The 16,626-nt window shown below is 43.5% G+C and overlaps 1 protein-coding gene across 2 annotated transcripts; it reads right to left on the bottom strand.

The window, feature by feature from the left end:
- Positions 1-166: 166 nt before the first annotated feature.
- LOC110503676 (beta-secretase 1) lies at positions 167-13,264 on the bottom strand. Of its 2 annotated transcripts, none has more exons than XM_021582129.3 (9): positions 12,262-13,264; positions 6,046-6,134; positions 5,550-5,766; positions 5,060-5,197; positions 4,671-4,805; positions 4,248-4,349; positions 3,835-3,984; positions 3,444-3,615; positions 167-1,460 (listed from the first exon to the last, which is right to left on the bottom strand). In XM_021582129.3, the coding sequence occupies exons 1-9, from the start codon at positions 12,574-12,576 to the stop codon at positions 1,216-1,218; spliced, it is 1,563 nt and encodes a 520-aa protein (XP_021437804.1). In that variant the 5' UTR covers positions 12,577-13,264; the 3' UTR covers positions 167-1,215. The 2 variants fall into 2 exon arrangements, with proteins under 2 accessions (XP_021437804.1, XP_036817388.2); XM_036961493.2 differs by lacking the exon at positions 12,262-13,264 and adding an exon at positions 6,601-6,751.
- Positions 13,265-16,626: the final 3,362 nt, after the last annotated feature.

Here is a 16,626-nt window from a genome sequence, read left to right as displayed (position 1 = left end):
GATACTGCCATATTTGGTCCATTACTTAGAGACCTTGACTATTTTCAACCTACATGAAATGCGGCAATACAGGATACAGGATTCATTTAAAAACAACAGTGACATAAGTCCAGATGTCTGTATCCCACTCATCAGGGAAGGGGAACTAAAGTCAGGACACAGATTCTGTTATATTTGTTACTTTATTTATTCGTAGTCTGTGGTCAGTGCATCTGACAGATATACATTTCAGATGTATTTACAGCAGGTCGATGAAAGTAGAATCTGTCCCTCATTGAGACGTCTTAATATTGTGTTCATTTATGTAACAATAACACAACTTATTGATATTCAAGCGCACCATAGGGATAGTGCAGTTGACTGAATATGAATATGTGAATATGAATATGCGTGTTACTGTCTGTGTCGGTGAGTTTTTGTATAAAGCTGCTGAGGGGTTGGCTGAGATGTTCAAGCTGTTTGGAGGTTTTGAAGACGTCTGTATGTGTGGGAGAATCATTGCGTGTGTGTGTCCGTGCTTTTCTTTTTTGCGTGAATTAGTGCATTCATTAGCAGTGAGGTAATGCACCAACTGAATCAACAAGAGCCATATAAAAGTGCCATATCTGATATTAACTGTATTAAATACATAATCTTAGCTTTTTAATGCACACCAAGTAACATGGCTTCACCATAAAAGTTCATTGCATCTGATATTTGAGTGCTAATTTCACTCTTGAAAAGTTCACCCAATTAGCACTTATGATTAGCGTTCCTTAGCTGGTACTGTTGATGTCAAATCAAACAAATCTGATATATTCAATGATCAGGTCCATCCTTAAATTCTAGATAATCTAATTTGTACATGTGATCCATAAACACACATACATACATATACACACACCTCATACAATCACAAACACTCACACACACCTATACGTACTGTATATTTATATCATGCCCTTATTATATCAATAAAGTTGTCCACTGAATCCAGGAAGCCATTTAACCCAGCTTGCTGGTATATCCACCTTTGATGAATCCAAAGTAAATGGCCATTGGCTTGTTTGGTCATTGTGCTACCCGCCCAAGCCACAACCAACACCATCCTACATACTAATCTGTTTCTGCATTACTCAATGAGGCTGATGCTCACTCAACAACAATAAGCAAAGCCACCATCTCCATTTCTGTTAGGCTTGCTTCTCCTGTGTACAGTATGTCCATGTCTCTCTATCATTTGAGGAGTGAGATATCATCAGCAAAGTCCCCAAATCCAGGTGGGCGAAGGCAGCGTGAAAAGCGCCACTGGCACACCATAAGGCACAATGGCAGCATGAAGAGGGCACAGATGCCCGCCATTATGTAGGCAATGGTCATGAGGGTGGACTCGTCCGTCTGCGGGATGTTGTAGCCACAGTCCTCCAGGTCCACGCCATGGTACGGCCCCTCAACGGAGGCTGTGCGGAACTCATCGTGCACTGTGGCATAGAAATAGACACAGATCAGCAATATACATACATACAGGCACACACACAGTCTTGTACAACTAACCTTGTGGGGACACACAATTCAGTCCCATTCAAAATCCTATTTTCCCTAACCCGTACCCTAACCTTAACCCTAACCTTAACTCCAACCCTAATCCTAAAATTAACCCTAGCTCCTAACCCTAAACCTAATTCCAACCCTAAAACTAATTCTAACCTTAACCCTTAAACCCCCTAGAAATAGAATTTGACCTTTTGGGGACCAACAAAATGTCTCCACACCCACACCCACATACACACAAATTAATTATTATTTAACCTGTCTCCTCCCTTTCATCTACACTGATTGAAGTGGATTTAACAAGTGACACCAATAAGTGATCACCTGGTCAGTCTATGTCATAGAAAGAGCAGGTGTTCATAATGTTTTGTTTACATATTTGTTATGTTACAGCCCTATTCTAAAATGTTCCTCGTAAATCCACACACAAAGCAAAAACATTTTTAGTATTTTTTTGTGTGCAAGTTTTTAAAATAAAAACTGAAATATCACATTTACATAAGTATTCAGACCCTTTACTCAGTACTTTGTTGAAGCACCTTTGGTAGCGATTACAGCCTCGAGTCTTCTTGGGTATGACGCTACAAGCTTGGCACACCTGCATTTGGAGAGTTTCTCCCATTATTCTCTGCAGATCCTCTCAAGTGCTGTCAGGTTTAATGGGGAGCGTCGCTGCACAGCTATTTTCAGGTCTCTCCGGAGATGTCCGATCGGGTTCAAGTCCGGGCTCCAGCTGGGCCCCTCAAGGACATTTCGAAACTTGTCCCGATTCCACTCCTGTGTTGTCTTGGCTGTGTGCTTTGGGTCATTGTCCTGTTGGAAGGTGAACCTTCACCCCAGTCTGAGGTCCTGAGCAGGTTTTCATCAAGGATCTCTCTGTACTTTGCTCCGTTAACCTTTCCCTCGATTCTGAATAGTCTCCCAGTCCCTGCTGCTGAAAAACATCCCCACAGCATGATACTGCCACCACTATGCTTCACCGTAGGGATGATGCCAGGTTTCCTCCAGACGTGACACTTGGCATTCAAGCCAAAGAGTTCAATCTTGGTTTCATCAGACCAGAGAATCTTGTTTCTCATGGTCTGTGAGTCTTTAGGTGCCTTTTGGCAAACTCCAAGTGGGCTGTCATGTGGCTTTAACTGTGGAGTGACTTCCGTCTAGCCACTCTACCATAAAGGCCTGATTGGTGGTGCTACAGAGATGGTTGTCCTTCTGGAAGGTTCTTTACAGAACTCCACAGAGGAGTTCTAGAGCTTTGTCAGAGTGACCATTAGGTTCTCGGTCACCTCCCTGACCAAGGCCCTTCTCCACCGATTGCTCAGTTTGGCCAGGCGGACAGCTCTAGGAAGAGTCTTGGTGGTTCCAAACTTCTTCCATTTAAGAATGATGGAGGCCACTGTGTTCTTGGGGACCTTCAATGCTGCATAATTTTTTTGGTACCCTTCCCCAGATCTGTGCCTTGACACAATCCTGTCTCGGGGTCTACAGACAATTCCTACGACCTCATGGCTTGTTTTTTTTCTCTGACATGCACTGTCAACCGTGGGACGTTATATAGACAGGTGTGTGCCTTTCCAAATCATGTCCAATCAACTGAATTTACCACAGGTGGACTCCAATCAAGTTGTAGAAACATCTCAAGGATGATCAGTGGAAACAATATGCACTTGAGCTCAATATCCAGTTTAATAGCAAAAGCTAAATAAGGTATTTCTGTTTTTAATTTTTAATACATTTGCAAAAATGTCTAAAAAACAGTTTTTGCTTTGTCATTATTGGGTATTGTGTGTAGATTGATGAGAATTTTTTTTTTTTAATACATTTTAGAATAAGCCTGTAACGTTACAAAATGTGGAAAAAGTCAAGGGGTCTGAATACTTTCCCGAATGCACGTCCCTCCGTCCCCCCCTCACCATGGCAGGTGCTGACGGCAAACCCAATGCGTTTCCTCTGGCGGTCGAACACCACATAGAAGCCCTCCATGATGACGGCGCCCATGACGGTGCCCGTGCTGGACTGGGACACGGCAAACTTATAGCAGTCCTCCTGGGCAGAGGCCACGTCCTCCACAGGTCGCAGGTACTGCTGCAGGGGGCACAAAGAGACAGTGGACATCGAGTCAGCAGAGGACACCTACAATGGACGGTACATCAAATACTGTCTGTAGTTCTCAACACATCTAAATTGAATAAAAAGTTAAAGGAGTTTAAGAGAGGATCATCACTACCTCATTGAGTTGATTCACTGAATGATGAAGACCTATTGTATTCAATGACAGGTAAGTACACAGACAGACACTGTTACCTGTGGGAGAATGGAGATGCGGAAGGACTGGTTGCGGTTCTCACTCATGAGGTAGAGCGAGATGACAGGGAAGATGTGCCACGGGGTGGTGCCCGCCTGCCAGCACACCAGCTGCTCCCCCAACCAGAACCCAGAGGGAAACTGCTCCGTCTGATATGGAGACATGGGGTTTGTGTATGTGTGTGCGCGCGTGCGTGCGCGTGTTTCAGAGAGAAGGGTAGAAAGAATATTTAGCAATTGCAGAAGCTAGAGAAAGATTATAGCCATGAAACTATTACAGACATTAGACCTGACAAAAAGGATTTCACACGACACTAGCTGAAACTGGCAGCGAGAAAGAAGAGAGAGAACAAAACAACAGAGAGAGAGAGGGAGTGAGAGAGAGATGAGAAGAGGTATGAGGAGGGACTCACAGACGAGGCTGCCTCGATGGCCTTCACGGCTGCCTGGAACACTTTGCGAGGGAGCCGGAGGTTAGTGGTGCCACTGTCCACAATGCTCTTATCATAGTTGTACTGATAGAGACACAAGCCAACAGAGAGGAAGCAAATTGTCATTATTTATTCACTGTCACTTACTGCGCCATTATTAGTGATAAAAGGTAAACAACAGACAGATATTCAGGGTTAACTAATGAGAATCCAGGAGCAAACAAAAGATGAAAAGAGAAGGGGCCACCCATACTTAATATGTAATCACACATGCCTATAAGTCGCTTTGGATAAAAGTGTCTTCTAAAGAGCATATATTATATGAATATATTAAAGAGAAAGTGGAACGATATAGGGAGGAAGATGTTGATTGAAGGTTGATCAGAAAAACACACAGTATCTCACCTCCTTGCAGTCCATGTTGAGATCCTGACCATTGACCTCAATGCGCACAATGATGACCTCATAATACCACTCCCGGCGGATCGGGGTGTACCACAGGTCCCCAACATAGAGAGAAGAATCCACTCCACCAATGATCTAAGAAAACAGCAATCAAACAGTATCGTAGGCTGGGTCCAAACTCTCAACACACTTTCCATCTCATATTGCCTTTGTAATACCGATTATAGCTAAACAATACCGACCTGCCTGCCTGCCTGGCACATACTGTACAATCTCTATGTATAACCCTCTTGGTTACACTAACACAACACACCGCTTCTGTGTATTTCCCTCAAACAGAAAATGTGTCTGTGCCTTTTCCTATCTACAGTATGTCTATTCTCTCTCACCATGCTGCCGCCCACGGTGGCACTGCCCAGGCTGTAGTTCTGGGTGAACCCTGCGCCACACATCTGCAGGGAGAACAGGTTGGGCACGGGGGTCTGCCGCACCAGCGAGTCAAAGAAAGGCTCCAGTGTCTCATCAGGCTAAACAGAGGGGGTGGGGGTGGTGATTTAGAAAGGATTTAAAGATGGGAAAAGGATAGCTATATTAAAGTGATTATTTTAGCCATCTTGTTGACAGCAAGCCTAAATTTACATTGTATCTTAACAAATCCATCACTGTGCATTTTCCACATTACTGTATAGCGCTGGCTCTCCACCCTCACCAGTGACCCTCTTGCTGATCCCTCCCTCCGTCCCTCCCAGGCAATCTCTGTTCAGCCCTCTCTGTTTCCCGCTCTCTCCCTCCCTCTCCCTCTCCCTCAAGCCCATCTCACCCATGTGTTTTCAACCCAGCCCATTTCCCTTTCCCTGCCTCTCTCTTCCCCCCTCTCACCCGAGCGATCTCGGCGTAGGCCAGGCCCAGGATGCCCTCCCAGTTGGATCCATTGATGAAGAAGCGGTCCGACTGGGTAATGGCAGCGATGTTGGCACGGAGCGAGGCGTTGGGGCCATGCGGCACAGATACCAGGTCAGTGCCCAGCTCACCCTCCCAGCGGCCCTGGGTGTAGGGTACATAGACACTGCGCCCAAGGTCGCGGTAGGATTTAGACCTATGAACAACAGGGGAGAAAAGGTGCTTACTATATAAGTCCACCAAGGGAAGTGTGTGCAGGGCCATCTAAAAGGGAGAGATTCCACTGAGATTCACTGTTCAATGGGATTCATATTTAATATCATATTTAAAGGGATAGTTTACTCAACAAAAATATTTTAGTATGTTGTCCATCAGTCCACTGTTGATATGGTCCCAAAGCATTGTGCATGTCAGCAGTAAAGTTTTCAAGATGGAGCACTTTCAGTGTATCGTAATAAGATCCCATGGTACTCACAGTGAGCGATGGTAGTATCTGCAGAGGAAAGGGTGAGCAGCTGCCCCAACTGCAAAGTTACTGCTGCCCGTGTCCACCAGAATATTCAACTGATTCCCAAACACACAAACACAACATAGTTGTCATTGTTTTGAAACCCTATTACATAATCACTGGGCAATTTTCCAAAGCGAGGCCTATATGTTGTAACAGGTATTCAGTGGGTATACAGTTGAAGTCGGAAGTTTACATACACTTAAGTTGGAGTAATTTAAACTTGTTTTTCAACCACTCCACAAATGTTGTTAACAAACTATAGTTTTGGCAAGTCGGTTAGGACATCTGCTTTGTGAATGACACAAGTAATTGTTCCAACAACTATTTCCATACAGATGATTTCCCTTATAATTCACTGTATCACAATTCCAGTGGGTCAGAAGTTTACATACACTAAGTTGACTGTGGCTTTAAACAGCTTGGAAAATTCCAGATAATTATGTCATGGCTTTAGAAGCTTCTAATTGACAACATTTGAGTCAATTAGAGGTCTACCTGTGGATGTATTTCAAGGCCCACCTTCAAACTCAGTGCGTCTTTGCTTTTCATGGGAAAATCAAAAGTAATCCGCAAAGACTTCAGAAAAAGAATTGTGGACCTCCACAAGTCTGGTTCATCCATCAAAGCAATTTCCAAATGCCTGAAGGTACCACGTTCATCTGTACAAACAACAGTACGCAAGTATAAACACCATGGGACCACGCAGCCGTCATACCGCTCAGGAAGGAGACGCGTTCCGTCTCAGAGAGATGAACGTACTTTGGTGCAAAAAGTGCAAATCAATCCCAGAACAACAGCAAAGGACCTTGTGAAGATGCTGGAGGAAACAGGTACAAAAGTATCTATATCCACAGTAAAACGAGTCCTATATTGACATAACCTGAAAGGCCGCTCAGCAAGGAAGAAGCCACTGCCCTAAAATCGCCATTAAAAATGCCAGACTACGGTTTGCAACTGCACATGGGGACAAAGGTTGTACTTTTTGGAGAAATGTCCTCTGGTCTGACGAAACAAAAATAGAACTGTTTGGCCATAATGACCATCGTTATGTTTGGAGGAAAAAGGGGAAGGCTTGCAAGCCGAAGAACACCATCCCAACCGTGAAGCACGGGGTGGCAGCATCATGTTGTGGGGGTGCTTTGCTGCAGGAGGGACTGGTGCACTTCACAAACTAGATGAAATCATGAGGAAAGATAAGTATATGGATATATTGAAGCAACATCTCAAGACATCAGTCAGGAAGTTAAAGCTTGGTTGCAAATGGGTCTTCCAAATGGACAATGACTCCAAGCATACTTACAAAGTTGTGGCAAAATGGCTTAAGGACAACAAAGTCAAGGTATTGGAGTGGCCATCACAAAGCCCTGACTTCAATCCTGTAGAAAATTTGTGGGCAGAACTGAAAAAGTGAGTGCGAGCAAGGAGGCCTACAAACCTGACTCAGATACACCAGCTGTGTCAGGAGGAATGGGCCAAAATACACACAACTTATTGTGGGAAGCTTGTGGAAGGCTACCTGACACATTTGACCCAAGTTAAACAATTTAAAGGCAATGCTACCAAATACTAATTGAGTGTATGTAAACTTCTGACCCACTGGGAATGTGATGAAATAAATATAAGCTGAAATAAATAATTCGCTCTTTTATTATTCTGACATTTCACCAAGACAGGGAATTTTTACTAGGATTAAATGTCAGGAATTGTGAAAAACGGAGTTTAAATGTACATGGCTAAGGTGTATGTAAACTTCCGACTTTAACTGTATGTGGTATATGTAGGTGTGTGTGTGCGTTCTTGCGTCTTCCAGGGTTAAAGGACAGAATACATTGAAATACACTGACTATAAGGACACTCTCTCTGTTACCCTGGAGACAGCCATGCCGGTTCATAAAACGATTCCCTGTAGCTGCTGCTAAAAACACTTATTCTTTTCAGCCATTTAGTCACTTTCTCTCTCTCTCACTCTCTCATCTCCTGGCATTATGTTACTGACAGTTGCTGTGTATTGTATTTATTATGCTCCAAATGTCCTTCTCTTTTCCTTTTCCTTTGCATCCAACCCCTAGGCTGTTCTCAGATTGCCCTCTTTCTCTGTCTCTCTCTCTCTCTGTCTACCTCCTTCCCTCTCCTTTCGGTGCGAGTATCATATTTTGCGCAGTCAGTGAGTCAATCAGACTGGCAGCCATGTTTTTTTGTCTCTTTGGTGACCAGAAGGACCCTGATCAATAATAGATCTGCTACTGGAATATGCTCCTGAAATATCCAGGGATGCATCCTCACCAGGCACCAGAGCCCATAGGGTGCCATTTGGGACACAGTCCAGGAATGTTCTTCTTCTCAGTGGCAGAGCCAAGAGCCTCAAGGACTGCGTGCCTGGAAGAACCCCCACCCAGCCCGCTGCCTTAGTCTCTCACCTGGTCCCACACACACTCTCCCACCAACACAAACATGTCACTTGAAACACACTCGTCACATGCACCCTGCTGTTCCATAAACATATCCATGTAATCTTCTAATGCTCTATCACAGGGGTGTCAATAGGGTATGGCACTCACCATACTCTACAACACAAACAATTTAAAATAGGCTACTAACATAAAACTTTTTTTTTAAACGCTAAAAATTAAAATGCAGTTTAGCAGAACTACAGGCCTGACTTCAGGACCATGCAGACACCTGGGAGCAGGAGGGAAGGCTTTTTGTTTGGCTAGCTGGCTTTATGCAGAGCGCATCACGCAGCTGCAGGGAACAGCACAACTTTTTTCTCAAAACAGTGCAGAGATAAAGATGGCTGTAGTAGATGACTTTGCCTAGGTAACTGCTGACTGACTTGACATGAAACTAAACTAGAGTTTAAATCCTGGTGCTGAGCCAGTGCGTAGCAGCTAATTATTGTATGACGTGTTTGTAGCACCTGAGGAGTGCTGGTGGCACCTTCATTGGGGAGAATGGACGTGTGGTAATGGCTGAAGCAGAATCAGTGGAATAGTATCAAATTCATCAAACACATGGTTTCCATGTGTTTGATGCCATTCCATTTATTCTGTTCCAGCCATTATTATGAGCCGTCCTCCCCTCAGCAGCCTCCACTGGTTTCTAGAACGTTCAGTCCCCTATTGACAGAGGTGAATGAAGCCACAGCAACAAGCTGATAATGTCTGGAGTCATTTTAGCTTGTTTTTGCTGCGCTCCAAATAGAGTTTTAGAGTTTTTTAAATTGTGTAGCAATGCAGTAGATGAGCTTTAATTTTCTAAACATTCCCTGGAGGAGAATGTCCCTCTGCCATCCATTCCCTGGGTTTAGCTGAAACTACGCCCCTACCCTACCACCACACCACATTCACCCCCTCCACACACATCAAAAACACCAAGCCATGCATTGCAATGAATTATTGGGAAAACACAAATCCAATTTAAATCAATTAGGGTTACTAGGGAGATTATGCATAACAGTCTGTGTGGACCTATTTGCATGTTGAAATAAATAAAGATAAACCTTAGCATTGCTGTAAAGAGTGTTTTAACTTTAACCTGCATAAACTCTCCCTCGGTCAGCCTCTTGGCGTGCTCTCTTCCTTTCACTCTGATTGTAGTGTAGTGAGGAATTTTGGTGAGGAATACGCTGACGCCTCACAATTGATCTGTCCTGCCTGCATCCTGCTTCCCTTTCACACACACCACCAGAGACGCCTGGCCGGCTGCATCCTGACACACACACACACCTCGGACCTTCTACAACCCTGCCACACTTCCTGTTTCTGGCAGAAGTCTAGAATCCCTGTCGCAAACCTCATCTATTATTTTAGAAGATATTATATCAGGAGCCTTAGGTATGTAGCGTCTCAGAGTAGGAGTGCTGATTTAGGATCAGTTTAGCCTTTTAGATCACAATTAATAGGATTAGATGGACAGGGGGGACCTGATCCTAGATCAGCACTTCTACTCTGTGACAATTGATACATACAGTTTACATCTTGAAGTTACTGTAACATTCACACATTTGAGTCTTATAGTAAGTAGTCTATTCAGTAGGCCTATGTGACACATGTTTGGTTTGTATTACTGTATCAAAGCAATATGGTAATAGAATTCTCTTCTATTACATGAGGGAAATATTTTGTTATGTTTCTTTTAGTGCGTCATATACATAATTATTAATACTGGATCTATCTCTATGGTTGTATTTGTATCAATGTTTCTATACTTAACAAAAATATAAACGCAACATATAAAGTGTTGGTCCTCATGTTCCATGAGCTGAAATTAAAGATCCCTGAAATTTTCCACACGCACAAAAAGCTTATGTTTCTCAAATTGTGTGCACACATTTGTTTACATCCCTGTTAGTAAGCATTTACGCTTTGCCAAGATAACCCATCCACCTGACAAGTGTGGCATATCAAGGAGCTGATTAAACAGCATGATCATTACACAGGTGCACCTTGTGCTGGGGACAATAAAAGGCCAAATGTGCAGTCACAGTATTTCTGTCTGTAATAAAGACCTTTTGTGGGGAAAAACTCATTCTGATTGGCTGGGACTGGCTCCCCAGTGGGTGGACCTGGCTCCCATGTGGCCTAATGAATTTATGTCAATTGACTGATTTCCTTATATGAACTGTAACTCAGTAAAATCGTTGAAATTGTTGCGTGTTGCATTTATATTTTTGTTCAGTCTAAATGTTAGTGAGTGGATGGAAGCCAGTGATGGTTTATCCTCGCAGTGGCACAATGAGAGTGTCCTAGGCAGGGCATAACATTGGCTCTGTCACACAGTAATCCCTGTGGTGTGCCAGTCTGTACCCTGCAGCTGCTTAGCTGCACCACACTAGTAATTATCTCTCTTCCCCCCCTCTCTCTCTCTCTGCAGAATTAAAGGCTTCATTCTCTCCTTCTTTCTCCCTTCTCTCACATGCAAGAACAGAGACACACACATTTATTCTTGTTGTTCTTCTTTGTCACCATATGTCATTTTAGAGGCCAGGTTACCAAGGTTTTACCAAGGCCAGTGTTTCTTCATTCTGGTCCTGGGGACCCAAAGGGGGTGCACATTTTAGTTTTTGCCCTACAATTAAACACCTGCTTCCACTAATCAAAGGTTTGATGGGAGGGTAGGTTTGACCTGTCACAATGCAGAGGATATAAGGGCACAGGTGAGCAAAATGGCAGACAGGATCAACTGAATGGGCGTGTCAATGAGAGAGTGAGAGAGACAAAGTAAGACAAAAATAATGGTGTTCCAAAAAAGGTCCAGTTGTCAGGACCACTAATACAAATTCCATCACCGTTGCCCTAGAGCACACAAATAACTATACATACAGTACCTCAGCCCAAACATCAGCGCCACAGGTAACTCACACAAACCTGTGAACAATCTGAGAGACAAGGCAAGAAGGGCCTTCTACGCCATCAAAAGGAACATCAAATATGACATACCAATTAGGATCTGGCTAAAAATACTTGAATCGTTATAAAAACCCATTGCCCTTTATGGTTGTGAGGTCTGGGGTCCGCTCACCAACCAAGAATTCACCAACTGGGACAAACACCAAATTGAGACTCTGCATGCAGAATTCGGAAAAAATATCCTCTGTGTACAATGGAAAACACAACAAAATGCATGCAGAGCAGAATTAGGCCGATACCCACTAATGATCAAAATCCAGAAGAGTCATTCAATTCTACAACCACTTAAAAGGAAGCGATTCCCAAACCCTCCATAACAAAAAGCCAACACCTACAGAGAGATACACCTGGAGAAGAGTCCGCAAAGCACATTTCCCTCAGATTTTACACACCAACAAAAGATTTGAAAACAAATCAATTGGGTGAAATACCAGTGTACCATCACAGCAGCATGATTTGTGACCTGTTGCAGAAAAGGGAAGCCAGAGAAGAACAAACACCAATGTAAATACAACCTATATCTATGTTTATTTATTTTCCCTTTTGTACTCAAACTATTTTTACATAGTTACAACGCTGTATATAGATATAATATGACATTTGAAATGTCTCCATTCCTTTGGAACTTTTGTGAGTGTAATGTTTACTGTTCATTTTGTATTGTTTATTTTACTTTTGTTAATTATCTATTTCACTTGTTTTGGCAATGTAAACATACGTTTCCCTAATACAGCCATTTGAATTGAATTGAGAGGGGGAAAGAGTGTGTCACCTTCTGTGGCGGTGAACCCACTGCCATCTCCACGTAGTAGCCCTGTCCGGATTTCCCACGAAGGTTGTCGATCATGTCCACGAAATTGATGCCACCGACTCCTCTGCGCCTCCGCGCTGCCCTCGAGGAGCGGTGCCGAGCCAAATGCTGGGGTTGGGGCTCGGAGAGAGGGCCCTGTCGCAGTGGGAAGTGAATAGCCAGAGGGCCTGAGGTGTTTGGTTCAATTTCGGCCTCGTTGGTGCCGAAGCTGACACCCACAAATAGGCAGACAATCGTCCATAAAAATACCATCCAACGAGGACAGAGTGCCTCCATTTTGAAATGTTATTTTAGGCTATAAATTGTAGGACCCTTAATTTGCGCACTCGACCGTCTCCTTTCAGTTTGGTATCATTAGAAATGCTGCAGAACTGTTGTTTATGGCACCAAGATCAAACGCCGATGCTACAAAAATTGGCAGTTGCAGCCATAATGTAATAATGTTGACATCTTTATTAAAAGACAGCGGAGTCCACTTGATTTGAATATCTGTCCGTGTGTATAGATGGTGTGGTATCGAGCGCTGCAGCGGCCATACACCTTGTCCTCAATGTATGGAAGAAAAAAAACTATAATTTACTAAATCTTAGATAAACAACAGACATATCCATGTGTCTATAGCTGTTGACAAAACAATCAAATTCAGTATAATGAAATCAACAACTGCGCAAGTAGGCTGATAGTAAAATAAATCATAAAACGCATGAATTAGAGGTTGTACAAAAAGTCTGAGGTCCCAATATCAATAATCCAGAGGCCCGTTACCCGTACGATCATCGTTCTGTCACGCCACTAAAAATCCCAGTCATATAGGCCACCATAATCCGCATCTCTCCTCTGTGCATTCTCTCCGCTACCTTCCCGCATTCACCCGCCTCCTCCATCAATCCTGCATCATCTCGTAACTGAGCTGAGCATCTCCCTCAAGCACAACCTCAGCACGGGGCATTGTGGGTATAGTAGTTTTTCTATTCACGGGTAATAAAATATAAAAGAGCCTTTAATAAAAATAGCCTATAATAAATGATAAAGCAAAAGAGCAAATTATTTTGAATGGGTCTTTATTGACATAATTTGAATACTAATATTTTTCACTTTAAACAATTCATTTCCCTATACGGCTTGTGTGCTTCGTTTAAAAAGTAATATCTAAAATCATCAGCCCAAGATGAAACGATCAATGATTGGTCTCATGATAGAACTATTTCACTTTGTTTCTTTGAGAAATAATGAGGAGAGACAGCCACATATTGAAGGATAACGTGGGCTACCGTAGGAAGATCTGTAGTAATGGAACTATGGAAGAAAATGTTATCGTATTATTTTATGTAGTTGAAAGCCATGAGTTAGAAGAAGCCTACATAACCAATCCATATATGGCCAGCTATGTAAACTTTAACACTGATTTATCCTGCAATACATGTCTTTTAATTGGTAATATACATTTTTGTCTTCTTAAGTAATCTAAAAGTAACGGAATCTAATCAGAATACTTTACTGAGTTTGGGTAATCCAAAAGTTACGTAACTGACTACAATTTTGGACAGGTAACCTGTAACTGTAACGGATTACATTTCGAAAGTAACCTACCCAACCCTGTGTATTAAGGGCTGTAATATTGTCTAAAACGTGCTCAGTATTTCACTGTGACACTGATGTTTTGAGGGAGGAGGACAGGGAGATTCCTGGATCTCAGTCGCTCACTTGATAGACTCTAGGTTCTGTGCTCACTGCTCTCCTGACGACTGCTCTCCTGACGTACTACCAAACTCATGGCTGCCCTCCTGTGGCTGCCAGGTGGGCAGAGAGTGAGGCATGGGCCTGGCGCTGACCACCCTGAACACACAACGACACACAGTCAAAGAACAGTCAGGCAGAATTACAACAGGTTAAAAACATCAGTCACCTTATCATGTTAGGCCTTAGTAACCAATGTCTTACTTCATCAAGCCTAATTTTTTTAACCTATATTTAACTAGGCAAGTGAGTTAAGAACAAACTTCTATTTTCAATGACAGCCTAGGAACAGTGGGTTAACTGCCTTGTTCAGGGGAAGAAAAACATATTTTTACCTTGTCAGAACAGGGATTCGATCTTGCCAACTTTCAGTCACTAGTCCAACACTCTAACCACTAGGCTACCTGAGTGTCTGTTGTGTTGTTGTATGTAGACGCCAGTGTCAAAGATCAGGTATCCTATTGCGATTGCTCCTTAACCTGAATCAGATGATAAGAGCGAGAGCGATAAGGATGTACAATGGTGCAGTTATTATTTAATTGAGCGTTTCCATGGAACAATCTAGATTAGATATTAATTGTAGGAGGGAAGCCATCTGAATCTGACAATCAGTTCTCAATGTCTGCATTTTGTTGTTGTACTTTGACTTTTGTGTTCAACGTATCACCAAAACGATTCTGAAATTCTAGACATTAACAAACAAAGAACATGTTTCTTTGTTTTACCAGGCATCAGGATCAGTAGTTCGGAAGCCCTTTAGGTTACTGGCTATCTTCAGTTGGGTGATCTGAGAGCGAGAGAGAGAGAGAGAGAGAGAGAGAGAGAGAGAGAGAGAGAGAGAGAGAGAGAGAGAGAGAAATGGGAGAATTGGAGGGAGCATGCTTAAGATCACGCAGGACACCAGATAAGACAGGAGAATTTCCCCAGATAGGACAGACTGACCCTAGCCCACCGGCACATAGACTATTGCAACATAGATACTGGAGACTGAGACGGGGTCTTCAGTATCTATGCACTCATGACTCTGTATAATACTGTGCATTTCCTTCAATTTGTTCTGGACCTGGGGACTGTGAAAAGACCCCTGGTGGCATGTCTGGTGGGGTAAGTGTGTGTGTCAGTGCTGTATATAAGTTGACTATGAAACCAGTTTGGAATTTCCAATACATTGTTTCTTATAAAAACTAGAAGCGATACAATCAGTCTTTCCTTAACTCTTACGATGCATGGCATGCATAGTATTGATATTAGCCCTCTGATTACAATGAAGAGCAAAACGTGCTTCCTTGTTCAAGGCCAGCTGCAGCTTAACTAGGTCCTTCTTTGCGGCACTTGACGATATGACTAGACAATAATCAAGATAAGATAAAAGCAGAGCATCTCTTTATCACGGACAGACCTCTCCCCATCTTTACAACCTTTGAATCTATATGTTTTGACCATGACAATATAAGGTAAAACCAAATCATTTAGTCTACTCAACTTGCTCAACAGCCACACCATTCAGATTCATCTAGGTCTAGAACTTAGGGAATCATTTGTACCAAATACAATGCTCTTAGTTTCACCCCGTTGCACTCACTTCTGTCATCATGAAGGGCTTTGAGAGGCTAGTCAAGGATCATATCACCTCCACCCTACCTGACACCCTAGACTCACTCCAATTTGCTTACCGCCCCAATAGGTCCACAGACGATGCAATCGCCATCACACTGCACACTGCCCTATCCCATCTGGACAAGAGGAATGCCTATGTAAGAATGCTGTTCATTGACTACAGCTCAGCATTTAACACCATAGTACCCTCCAAACTCATCATTAAGCTCAAGACCCTGGGTCTCGACCCCGCCCTGTGCGGGTCCTGGACTTTCTGACAGGCCGCCCCCAGGTGGTGACAGTAGGAAACAACGTCTCCACCCCGCTGATCTTCAACACTGGGGCCCCACAAGGGTGCATTCTCAGTCCTCTCCTGTACTCTCTGTTCACCCATGACTGTGTGGCCATGCACACTTCCAACTCAATCATCAAGTGTGCAGACGACACTACAGTGGTAGGCTTGATTACCAACAACGACGAGACGGACTACAGGGAGGGGGTGAGGGTCCTCGGAGTGTGGTGGCAGGAAAATAACCTCTCACACAACGTCAACAAAACAAAGGAGATGATCGTGGACTTCAGGAAACAGCAGAGGGAGCACGCCCCCATCCACATCGATGGGACAGTAGTGGAGAAGGTGGAAAGTTTTAAGTTCCTCGGCTTACACATCATGGAGAAACTAATATGGTCCACCCACACAGCCACCGTGGTGAAGTCGGGCTGTATCACCGCCTGGTACAGCAACTGCACCGCCCTCAACCGTAAGTCTCTCCAGAGGGTAGTGCGGTCTCACCCGATGTCACAGGAAGGCCTAAAAGCTCATCAAGGATAACAAACACAAGCCACTGCCTGTTCACCCTGCTATCATCCAGAAGGCTAGGTCAGTTCAGTTGCATCAAAGCTGGGACCAAGAGACTGAATAACAGCTTCTATCTCAAGGCCATCAGACTGTTAAACAGCCATCACTAAATCTCTGGCCATTTTAATAAATTA

This window comes from Oncorhynchus mykiss, chromosome 24, assembly GCF_057628025.1.
Source record: "Oncorhynchus mykiss isolate SJ-2025 chromosome 24, ASM5762802v1, whole genome shotgun sequence".
NCBI classification, from domain to species: Eukaryota; Metazoa; Chordata; class Actinopteri; order Salmoniformes; family Salmonidae; genus Oncorhynchus; species Oncorhynchus mykiss.
The sequence above is the reverse complement of the archived record's forward strand: the minus strand, read 5'-3'. Positions and strand labels throughout refer to the sequence as shown.